The sequence below is a fragment of the Panicum virgatum genome, chromosome 4N (assembly GCF_016808335.1).
Source record: "Panicum virgatum strain AP13 chromosome 4N, P.virgatum_v5, whole genome shotgun sequence".
In the NCBI taxonomy this organism is placed as follows: domain Eukaryota; kingdom Viridiplantae; phylum Streptophyta; class Magnoliopsida; order Poales; family Poaceae; genus Panicum; species Panicum virgatum.
This window is the reverse complement of record NC_053148.1, coordinates 9,064,538-9,076,728: the sequence shown is the minus strand read 5'-3', so window position 1 is coordinate 9,076,728 and position 12,191 is coordinate 9,064,538. Positions and strand designations below refer to the sequence as shown.

The 12,191-nt window shown below is 45.9% G+C and overlaps 1 protein-coding gene across 1 annotated transcript; it reads right to left on the bottom strand.

Annotated features, from left to right (window-relative positions):
* Positions 1 to 9,263: 9,263 nt before the first annotated feature.
* On the bottom strand, positions 9,264 to 11,286 carry LOC120670751 (WAT1-related protein At1g44800-like). Its single transcript, XM_039950898.1, has 6 exons — positions 10,980 to 11,286; positions 10,829 to 10,891; positions 10,371 to 10,731; positions 10,087 to 10,248; positions 9,853 to 10,004; positions 9,264 to 9,748 (listed from the first exon to the last, which is right to left on the bottom strand). Exons 1-6 carry the CDS (start codon positions 11,168 to 11,170, stop codon positions 9,544 to 9,546), a joined length of 1,134 nt encoding a protein of 377 aa, XP_039806832.1. The 5' UTR covers positions 11,171 to 11,286; the 3' UTR covers positions 9,264 to 9,543.
* Between the last annotated feature and the right edge of the window lie 905 nt (positions 11,287 to 12,191).

Here is a 12,191-nt window from a genome sequence, read left to right as displayed (position 1 = left end):
GTGCTTATCGGTGGGGGCGCACCGTGCAGCCGAAGAAATTCCCTCCGCACGCCGCGTGACCCTGGCGGTGGGCCCCCGGAGGTCACGGCTTTGGGCCAGATTACGCGTAACGGATCTGGGCTGTGTTGGGCCGGAAGAGAGGTTTGTGAAGAAGACCGAAGTTGTATGATATGGGCCTTTATGGGGCTTTCGTGCTTCAAGCCCATCCTCTCGATTTTTTTCCACAAATGCACAAAAAAAAAAACCATCGTCAAGATACCAGAGGTCAGAGGAGAGAACTGGACAACCAACGGCCGCCATCCGACGACCCTCGTCAGGTGTCCATCGTCGTTCTCACGAGAAGAGGTATTGGCCCCTCGCTCGCTCGGTTCCTCCTCAGAAAACGAAGAGCCAAATAAATAAACCAAAAAGAAAAGCCCGGAAAACGAAATGAAAAGGCTGTGCACACGTAGTGACGCCCAAAGACGCCGAAGGCGATGCGGCGGCGCGGGCGAGCCAGGGGAGTACGTGTCGCGAGTGACGCCCTCGACTCGCCGACCCATGCATGTCCATGCGGACGCGGCGACACGCCGGATGCCCAGATCGAATGAGTGGCGCCTTTCCGTCGGCGATACCTGGCGAACGTAGCAAGGCCACACGTGACACGTAAGCTAGGATTAATCAGGTTTATTATTTTAGGTCGTGTGATCCAGCAGCTAAAGAATGATGAGGCGTACCCTTGGGGCCAAGATGATGCTTATTTCTCAAGTTTTCTTTCGCTAGTGAAGTTTGGGAGAGCTAGTGAGTCTTTCTAGTGATAGAAAATCGGTGGATGAATTACCTATATATAGTTGATTAATTATCGCATATACACAATGATTGAGAAGTACCCTCCTTATTTCATAATCAGGTTCCTTATTATATTGATCAGCTGCCTCTAGAGATATTTTGAAGTGCTTATAAGCATCCGACCTGTCCGGAATGGAAATGCAGATCTTATTTTTTTTCGACGTGAGGCAAGCCTCATTTCTATTACTTAAAACAGAAATAATACAGATAGGTTCGGTCTGGAGGCTAAAAGAAAAAGAAAAGAAGAGCGCCCAAAAGAGCGCACCTGATCTTATTCAAGTCAGACACCCACTTGGTCTTGATGAACACCTAGGATTCCTAGGTCAACAACAAATTCAACCAAGCTAAGATAAGATTAACTACCAAACATGCAGCCACCCACCGAAACAGCAACGGATAACAGACAAAATCTACGACAATGTATTTTCATATATGTGAAGCCTCCTTCAATCAATTTCCTCCCTATCTTCATCCTGGTCAGAGCCTGGCACTCGCAATGCGAGGGCTCTTGGAGCTGGTTGCTGAGTCAGTATGTTGCACGCCACCCCATCATGAACCCGATCCCTTCAAGCAGCTTGCTTTGTAACTCCGAGCTATAGAGACATGCACAGTAAGACATAAAAGAACAAGCGTGCATTACAATATCAATCGGATTTTAAGTAGTTTTTTTCTCAAAGCAGGCCTTATTTTGCACTTCCAGATCACCCAGCAGATTGTAGCAAAGCCAAAATTATAGATCTACTCCCCAGCACGTAGCCAATGGGCTATCCAAATTTTGTATTGCTGCAGTGTTTGTGGGATGTTATTTGCACCAAAACACTGAGCAATAACGTTCCAAACAACTTTTGCCATAGGGTATTGGAAAAATAAATATGTTCTACTGATTCATTTTGTGAGCAGAAGTAACAATTGGGGTCAGCTACCTACTTCCTCCTGATCATGCTATCTTTAGTTAGGATAGCATTCTACTCCAACAACCACACAAAGACTTTGATCTTATTTGGGATTTTGATTTCCAAATCTGTTTGAAAGATTCCCTAGAGTCACTTCTAGTTAATAAGTGGTCATACACAAATCTAGTTGTGAAATGGCCGACTTTTGACCACTTCCACCTCACTATATCATCTGAATTCTCAAAGTTGTATTTGTACATCTTTTCTACCACAAACATCCACTGTTCAAATAAAGGTTGATTACCCAAGGCCAAATCATTATCACCATTATTCACAAGAATGACCTCACTTTTCGAGAAGGTAATCTTGAGATCTGTCATAAGTTTGTACATATGAATGAGCAACTTCACATTCCTTGCAACCTCATATTAGTTTTCAAACACATGATTGTATCGTCCGCATATTGTAAGACTGCAACCCCTTTAGGCATCAAATTGCCAGCTAGACCGATAATCATGTCATCCTTCTGTGCTTGTCGAACCAATCTAGCCAAACAATCACCTTATAAAGTTATACAAAATAGGGGATAGTGGGCCCCCTTGTCTCACCCCTTGTAACTAACAAAGTATGCCCCCACTTTGTCATTTAGTTTGACACTGACCGTACCACTAGCCACAACTTGCTTAATCCAACTATACCACTTAGCATAGAAGCCCCTTAACTTGAGGCACTAGAAGAGGAAATCCTAGTTGACCTTCTCATATGCTTTCTCAAAATCAAATTTGAGGATGATTCCAATCTTCCCCTTCTTTTTGTTTAATGCAAAATCCCATGTAAAGCCATGACCCCAGATATTATATTTCTATTTTTCATGATAGTTGTTTGTGTTCGTAAAATTAGTTTATTGACTAAAGGATCTAATCTCAGCACCAAAGTCTTGGTAATCCATTTATAGAGGCAATTCAGCAGGCAAATAGGCCTAAATTGATGAATTTTGTTAGCATCAACTTTTTTGGTAACAAGGTAATGATTTCATGATTTAGCCTCCTCACTTCTAATCTTCCTTTTTTATGAAACAGGAGGGGAGTTTATCCCCTACTGATTATATTAATAAAAGTAGAGTAACAAAGGTCTTACAAAGGAACTTAAGCAACAAAAAAGGAGACCTCCAATATTCCTTGATGAAATTCATTAAACAGTTCCATTAGCCTTGGGCGTTCGGGTATTTTGGGTGTTTTGGATCAGGTAATTCAGGTAATGAGAAGTTCAGGTAATTAGAAATGCTACCCAAAATCTACCTGAAAAAGGAATACCCAAAACTTCGGGTACCCAAAAATATCGGGTTTAGGTTCGGGTTTTCCCGAAATACTCCATCAACTACTAAGTCTTTGTCACTCCCATTAGGCAACAAGTAAAAAGGGGGATCAAATACAAAAGTAAGATCAATATATCACTATTATTGTACAAATCAAACAAACAAGCAATCAACAAATCAAACTAACAAATTTCTTATTGGGTTATTGGGGTCAACTGAGTGGGTTAGGCCATGATCTATCAGGTTTTCAATAACGTTGGGGTAATTCGGGTATTGAGAGTCAATACCCGAATTACCCAAATTAAATTTGAGTTTCTTAACTTCCTACCCGAAATAGTGATAGGGTATATCTTCGGGTAATCCGGAATCGGGTTTGGGTAATTCGGGTTCGGGATTCGGATTCAGGAAATTATGCCCACCCCTAAGTTCCATGATATCATCCTTGATAAAATCCCACCAAATTTGGTAAAACTCAATAGGTATACAATCATGTCCACCAGCTTTATTGTGCTCCATTTGGAAAAGGGCATACTTAACTTGTTGCTTACGTAAGTTTTATTTTTAGAAGAGTCTACCTTTTCACCATCCTCCCACAAGTTTTCACTAATGGGTATAAGATTGCCAAAAAGATCCTTGTAAAAAGTTGTACCATGTTCTAGCAGCTTGTCATCACCCTCAATGATGTTATCTCCATCTAACAAAGATATGATTATATTTTTTCTTTTGCCATCAAGCGAAAATATTCAGTGTTATTGTTCCCCTGAGAGAGCTAGGTTGAGTGAGATCTTCTAAACAAGTAAAGTTCCTCATCTTCTAAGAGTTTCAGAATCTCAACTTGAAGCTGTACTTTCCTTTGTGCTTGCTCATAATTTAAAATATTGTCCTCTTCAATAATCTCAAGGTCCATCAATAATTCATTTTGCATACGAAGCTTCTTTTTTCTTTAGTCCCTTTGGCTATGGAACCCCCAACCTTTAAAATACTGTTTAAACATCTTCAACTTTTCTAAATCTTGCCAAAAGCAGATGCAACATGACATGTAGTTTCCCAAATCTTTTTAGTCAGAGAAATGAAATTTGGATTCTTGAGCCAACAGCCAAGATAGCTCAAATCTAAAGGAAACTTTCTTCAAAAGTTGACTAAAGTGGTCAGTTACGGTCAAGGGATTGTGGTCAGACACTTCTCTAGGAAGTTTGAATACCAACTCTAGGGAAGATATCCTCCCAACTCTTACTTACCAAAATCACGTCCAATTTTTCTAATATCAGATCATTCTAATTATTGGACCATGTAAATCTTCCACCAACATATGTAGCTAAACCAAATCAAGTGAATTTATGATGGAGTTTGTTGATGTCCATAATTTCACATTCTAAGCCGTCAACTTCTCGGAAATAAAAAGAGTTTTACACTATGTTCTTTTCATATTTTGTTTAACTCTAATGAGTTCCACGAGTTTTGGATGAGTTTTGATTCCAGGAACAGGTGTACAAAAAATGGGCAAAATGGGCAAAAACCCAGGCCGACCGGTCTCTCCTAGGCCGGCCGGCCTGGCACCTCCAAAGACATAGTCCCGGCTTCGAACCCGTGGCAATGTGACACATTCAAGGGGCTTAGAATCGAGGGTTGGGCCTTGGTTCAAATGGAAAAACCGAAAGGCTTCAATATCCATCCAAAGATCCACAAAGCAGCCCAAGAGCACAAGTATTTCAAGAGCGCACTTCCCTGGAGAATGTCCAAGAGTAGAGCAAAGCCTCGGCCAAGTCAGAGGCCGAGATGGGCCAGAGGGAGGCCGGCCGGCCGGCGTAGCAACTACAAAACCGGCGCGAACCCAACTGTTAACCGACTCCAGGAAGGGATCAGAGCCGTTGTCCGAAAGGCAGCGGCCACGTGGCGGCAACCCCAGGCCGGCCGGCCTAGGGGAGGCCGGTTGGCCCCACTTGGAGGCCTCTCAGGCTGAGGTTTGGAGTGGAAGTTAAGCGCAACGAGATTACCTACTTCCAACCGACGCTACCTGCAATAACCTCCAGAACCGACCCTGGGAGGGCTATAAAAGGAGCCACCATCCATCACTTCAACACACACCATTGGAGCTCTTCTCTTTCACTTGTACTTTTTAGAGTAGGTTAGTAGCTTGGGAGTTAGAGTTGAGTCGAGCTTGCTCGGGACTCCGGAGTCGTCGGAAGTCTGGTATAGCTCTTGTATCTTTCTTTTGACTTTATTAATATAAGTTATCTTCTTTACTTTTCTGAGTCAGCTTTCCTTTCCGTAGTCTTTTATTTACTCAAGTCTGAGGTTCAGCTTGAGCATGGAAGTTTTCCTTTAGCTTAGACTAAGTCATCTTTCTTAGTAATCGAGAACTTATCTTACGGGTTTTCTCGCCCAGACTAGAGTATCTCAAGTTAGTGCTCTAGGTTGAGGGGGATTTCTCTCGAAGGTCTCGAGAGAAATCCTAACACCGAGTGCAGACGTGATGTCTGATCTTAGTGTTAGCTAGAAAGTGTGTTCCACCCCACAGAACCTTTGTGGTAGTTGGTAGGTGGTGACAGCCTTATCCGTCCTTTGTAGTCCACCACGTTCGGGTGTTTTCATAGCAGTAGTACAGGTTGCCGTTGGACTCCCCTCTCATCCCTCTCTGAAGTCCTTCCTCTTCCAGCTGCCGAAGTAAGCTCTGCTTTCCCGAGAACTAGTTAGGTGTTTAGTCTGATCTAGAGAGGCTAGCTCGATAGTTCAGAAGTGTATCAGGTGTCTTATCTCGCTCGTTGTCCTCCCAGCTCTACCTCTCTAAGGTTTAGAATCTCCGTGTGTCACTCGATCATTGCCTGGCCATTTATCTCACTACCTATCTGGCTTACCCCCGTCTAGTCAGTCGGTCGATTAAGCTAGTACGGTTGTCAATCAATTTACGATACTCTTTACCATATGCTTCTCTGAGGAAAAATACGATACTCTGGAATAGTCCAAGGTGAAGTGCTACAGCAGTGATTCTGTGCACTTGCAGAATATCTATTCTAATCGGGCATAAGAAACGCCAACAGAGTTAAAGAGAGCAATGTGCCTATGTACCCCCACCTTCTCTTTTTTCTCATAAGCATATCTCACAATATTGAAGTCACCCCAATATAAGGTTCAGTCATGTTGTTGCAAAATAATGCTAATTCAGCCAAAAAAAATCATTCTTGTGTTCCTCCTGAGCTGCTCCATATATATTCAAGAAGTTCCACCATAGTTTTTTAATTTCATATCTCGCAGATTAAGTTGCAGCATGAATTTCCCTTCTTTGAAAGAATCAACATCCATCATATTTATGTCAATACCACAAACAACCCTCCTGATTTCCCTCCAGATCACTAGATGTAACCATTTCCATAAATAAACATTATTGGGATCAATTCTTCTAAGGATATTATTGTCAATATTGACTTGTATAGTTTCTTGCATCAAAACTTTGTTAGTCATGGCTTCATAATAACTCAATTTTTTTTTGTCAAAGCTATGATGGGGTTAGCAATATGAAAGGAGAGAATACAGAGCTTAGAAGATTCACCTTCTGCTTATTATGTCCATTATTTTGCTGATTAACTAAAGCATGTTCTTATTGTTGTTGCTAAGGGAAATGATGATTGTGTGTGATTTTCGATGAAGTGTCTATTTATGATTCTGAATATTGTTAGGGTTTCTTGTAAGCGCCATGGCATTCTTCGAGAAGCTAGACTTTGGGATATTATTAAAGCGAATTGTGACACTACTAAAAAAAGAATTAACCGCGACCTTTTAAAATGACCTCGGAGGCAGGCAGGCCGGTGGCCCGCCTTAGTTAATGGTGGCTGGGCTGTCGGCCCTGCAACCACCTCGGTTAAAAGGTTAACCGAGGCGGTCACCTTAATGAAACTGCCTTGGTTAATCATTCATTAACCGAGACAGATGCTTTATGACGACTGCCTCCTTTAAGTTTTAACCGAGGCGGTAGACTGTAACACAACCGCCTTGGTTAATTAACGATTAACTGAGGCAGTTGCCCTATGTTGCCTGCCTCGTTTAAGTTCGCCCTATATAACCAGCACCAAGCCCCCTTCTTCTCCGCAGCTCCTCCATTTTTTTTGTGTTTTGAGCTCAAAACACGAAAATTGGTCATTTTAGGTGTGTGTGGGCGGGGGGATGGGGGGAGTTTTTGCTCTTGAATTTGGTGAAGGGGGGCACCACATGAGGTTGATTTCTTACTCTCCAACTCTCATCTTCTCTTTTTACATGATTTAGATGCTTTTCTTCTAGATCTAGATCTAAATGGAGGAGAGAGAGAGAACTGGATTTGGAGCTTATATGACTTTACTTTCTCGGTGTGTATGCAAGGTCGCGTTCATGGATAGGGAAGAGTGGATGTACAAGTTACTGGTTGGCAACGATCAGTCTTTCCTACATCATGTGAGAAATTTTGTTGCTGCTGTGAAAAAGGACTGTGTGAGTCTGGGTCGAGGACGCACCATTTGTCCGTGCAATAGCTGCAAGAACAAACTTCTCAAGGAAGATAACGTGGTGCTCACTTGATTCGCCATGTTTTTGTCGAGAATTACACAGTCTGGAAGTTTCACGGCGAAGCAGATCCGAGTATCACCGGTGCATCTGAACGAACCTCTTCGACGACCTCATAGTTGAATGAAAGAGGACAACAACCCTCGTCATCAACAGCAACAACGGGCTATGATAATGCGAATTGCGATTACATCAGCATTGATGATCTTCCCAAAGACATGGGAGGCAATGATGGTGGTGGGGATGGTGAGCAGGGTGATTTTTTGGGACCCGAAGATGCAGAGATTTTTGAAAATCTTGCTAACCATATGGACCAAGATGATATTCTATTTGGGGATCCGAAGTGGATGGAGAATTTCAAAGAGATAAAGTAGGTAGCAACTGATCCGCTGTATAAGAACTGTCCGAAACATTGGACGGTGTTGCGTTTTAACCTCTAGTTGTTGATGCTGAAGTCTCGCCATGGGTGGTCCGACACTAGCTTCAACGACTTGTTACGTTTGCTTGCTGACACATACCCAGCCAGAGGGTTAAATGATTAACCGAGGCGGGACCATGATTAACGGTGATCTTATGTCCGAGACGGTCGCCATGCCCTCCTCGGTTAACCCATTTTGCCCGCCTCGGTTAAAGTTTCTGTAGTAGTGTGATGAACTAGAAATCTAAGAGTGGATTAAACCAAGCGATGGAGTTAACTAGGCCTGATGACACAAGAACTATTGTGAACATTATATAGCTGTGTATCCCATAATCCGTGATGTGCACAAGCACACATTCAAACACCAAAATGTTTGACACATTCATTTTCAGCATAAAACTAAGACAACATTGAGTAGTTTTTTCAACTCCTCTATTCCTTAAATGGACATTAGTTATTATATTATTAATAGGATGACAAAAGCTATATATAGGAACATTTGTATTTTTAGAGGTGGGTAAATTTTATACATGTAAGACATCTTGTCCCCTTCCCTTATATATAGTCAATTAATTATCGCATATAATCATTGAGAAGTGTACCCTCCTTATTTTCATATTACTATATGATCAGGTTAACTTATTATATTGATCACCAAACTGATTCATTAAACTTGTTACCTTTAGAGATATTTTGACGTGCTTATACAGGAAGCATCCGACCAGTCCGGAACGGAAATGCAAATCTTGTTGCATCAAAAATCTCGAGCCAGAAAGCTCCTTGCACCGCCCCATTATTTGTCCCCAATCATTCTGCGCTGAGAGTGATCAACACGACAAATCCAGCGCGAGAGGTGTACAAAAGCTACCGGTTTTCATGCGTTCATCGTAGCTATTACATGCTCTACAGTTCCCATCAGAGCGAGGGAGAGACAACAGGCAACGGCATTTTGTCCCATCCATGACCGAGGTAAGTAATTAAACAAGCGCCAAGCCGGATGGTTCGATAAGTGTCATCCGGCACTAAGCTAAAGCCATGAATTATGGGAAGGCGTCGGAAAGCAGCAGCAGCAGCAAAGCTTCATATCTGACGGCGACGCACACCCCCCGAACCCTGGCCCATGCCCGAGAGAGCCAAGCCTTGCGGTGAGCACAGCGAGGGAGATTTTTTTTCCCAGCAGCCTGAAATTCGCTTCTGACGAGATTCGAACTCAGGACCTGCTGGGAGCGCGACGCTACCAGGTCGGGCTAGCCATCTCAACCGCCCGGCCTTTCACTTCTTGAACACGAATTAAACAGGCTTATATTAATTAGTGGCGGTGGCACAACAAATCAAACGCAAAAGCTGATGCGGATCAGGTCAAACAGAAGCGGTTAATGCAGAGTGGTAGTTGCCGTTGGAGTCCCGTCTCTACGAGAGCAGAGGAATCGAAAGGCACGCAGACGCAGCGCACTCGTTGCGAATTACAGACACTGACTGACTGACAGTGCATGCACGCACTACTGGTGTGCAGTGTAATGGGAGGAGCTCGAGCTCGACCGGCCGGCCGGCTGGTCAGATCAGTAGGCGCACTTGGCCACGGCGGCCGGCGTCTCGACGTCGTCGGCGGCGGCGAGCGCGTGCTTGCCGTTGGCGGCGGGGGCGGCCGGGGCCGTCGTGGGCAGCTCGGCGACGGCGGCGGCGCCGGCCTTGCCGAGGTGGTCCTTGCTCTTGCCCCAGATGAGGGAGTAGAGCCCCACCACTATGATCGCCGCCCCAATCACGCTGCAGACCACGAGGGCGGGAGAGAAGGAATCGATCAGCTGAGTGCTCATGCGTGGTGATTAATGCCTACTGATTAATTATTAGTTGCTTGTAGAATTTGTTACCTTCCCATGGTGGTTTCTTCTTTGAGAATGGTGGAGCCCAGGAACGTGGTGATGATCATGCAGAGGGGCTGGAACGCCGTCACGAACACCGGGCCGCGCACCTGCGTCACGACCCCCTGCACGTAGAAGGCCACGGCGGAGCACACGATCCCCTGGAACGCCGGCGAGTTAGCTGAAGGAAAGAAATCGAAGGTGCCAATGGCGATGGAAGGTTTTGGTTAGTTTGGTCATTACGGAGTAGACGACGGTGAAGAGGCGGGTGTCGAGGCCGATGGCCCAGACGCTCATGTCGCGGCGCTCCGCCACGAGCGCCACCGCGCCGCTCATCAGCGCGCCCAGCCCGCAGATGAGCGCCGCCAGCGACATCTCCGCCGGGTAGCTCTGCAGCGTGTTCGACTGAACGGCGGCCAACGCAAAGCTGTATTAGTAATTAACTAGCCGTGGTGTCGATCGCCCTGGGCTTAGGTACCATGCAATGGCGCCGTGCCCTGTCGTGATCGTACCCTTTCGTATCGTACCTGGAGGATGAAGAAGCCGGCCCAGGTGACGCAGCTGCCGATGACCATGGCGACGCCGTGGAGCCAGCTGGCGCCGCTCTGGCTCGCCGCGGCGGCCGCGGCGGCGTGGTGTCCACCCCTGGTCCACGGGAACTGCACGACGGGGCCGTGGTAGAGGACCATGAGCACGGCGCCGGCGACGGTGCAGACCGTGCCGAAGATCTTGGCCTGGCTGTGGAGGCTCCGCAGCCTGAGCCTCTCCATCCTGAGGAGCAGCGCCATGATGAAGGTGACGGCCGGGAGGATGTTGACGAGCGCGGAGGCGAAGCCCGCCGAGGTCAGCTTCGCGCCCAGGTAGTACATATTCTGGTCCAGCACAGGCCTGAAACAAAAATTTCAGGTTAATGCATGCAGGTCAGTACTTGGAGCATGCAGGTTGCAAGAACAAAACCATGGATGGCATGGCAGCCGGCACGTACTCGAGCAGGACGAGCCCCATGACCTTGAGGAAGATGAGCGGCGTCATCTTGGGCCTCACTCCCCTGCATAGCGGCGAAATAAACAACCATCGATCAGCAACAGCAACATTACGAGGAAACGAAGGATCGGAGCCACCGTACATGGCGTTACCTCTCGAAGAGGAGGGCGAAGGGGGCCATGAGGAGGGTGGCGACGAGGTTGCGGTAGACGACGAGGACGAAGTGGCTCATGCCGCGGCGGAGGGAGGCGACGGAGACGATGTACATCCCGGAGAACCCCACCTGCAGCAGCACCATGTACAGGTACGGCTTCACCTCGTTCAGGACCTTGCCCACGCCCATGGCGGATGCCTGCTGGTTGTACCACTGCTCGAGGCAGCAAGGCTGGCCTGGAGGCGGCTAGACCAGAGCTAGCTCCCGCTCACTTGTGCTCCTCTGCTCTCTGCTCTGCGGCGAGGGAGAGAGCTCGCGGAGCCGCCCAATTTATAGCACACGTCTGGTCAACGTCGCCGCATGCATGGGTGGTCCGCGTGACGTCACGATCGAGAGTGCAGTCGCCGCGTACCCCTGCACTCCCCCAAAGCGTGCCATTTCGCCAGAAAGCCAAGTTTGGGAACCATAAACATAGTGAAAACTTTGCTGATATACATTCACTTCAAAATTTTAAAATTTATATTTTAAAATTTTAATATATATATATATATATATATATATATATATATATATATATATATATATGTACGTACACTGCAACAGACACCATATATACATGTTATACTCAGTGGCGGAGCTAGAAACGAACCATAGGGGGGGCTATTTTGCATAATAAAATAGATCAACATGTTTACAAGTGCGTGGTATCTGACAGATCAAATATATTTTGAGGGAAACATTCTATACAAGGATATAGAGATGGCATTCTATACATATGACATGGCTTGCCTTGCGTCAGACTCTGAATGGCAGTGGGTTGTGAGCCTCCAGATCTCCAAATCGCAACATATCCTTGGCATTTAGTCTGGGCCAGGGGGGCACAGCCCACGTTGGCCAATACACAGCTCCGCGAGTGGCTATACTATTCATCTCGTGCATCATGAAATCGACACAGATAGGTGCGAGGCGCGTCGCTGTCGATGAATCCGATTCACTCGTGCACCCAAGTATCCAATTACATTCTATTGCAGTATAGCTAGCTAGATTCTACGTGTTTTTTTTTATATTCGAGGAATAACACGGTGTGTGTGCATATGCATCCACTACTACCCCTGGCTCCAGGGAAAGCTGTCCTTGTTGGTGGGCGTTACCTACTGCTCCCTGTGCCGGCAACAATGGAGGTGCAAGGGTAGTAGTGTCAGTCTTTCAA

Coding starts and splice junctions, on each gene's coding strand:
- LOC120670751 (XM_039950898.1), bottom strand. CDS start 11,170: ATGGGCGTGGGCAAGGTCCTGAACGAGGTGAAGCCGTACCTGTACATG. Junction 10,732..10,828: donor ATGGGGCTCGTCCTGCTCGA/GTACGTGCCGGC, acceptor TTTTTGTTTCAG/GCCTGTGCTGGACCAGAATA. Junction 9,749..9,852: donor GAAGAAACCACCATGGGAAG/GTAACAAATTCT, acceptor CGTGGTCTGCAG/CGTGATTGGGGCGGCGATCA.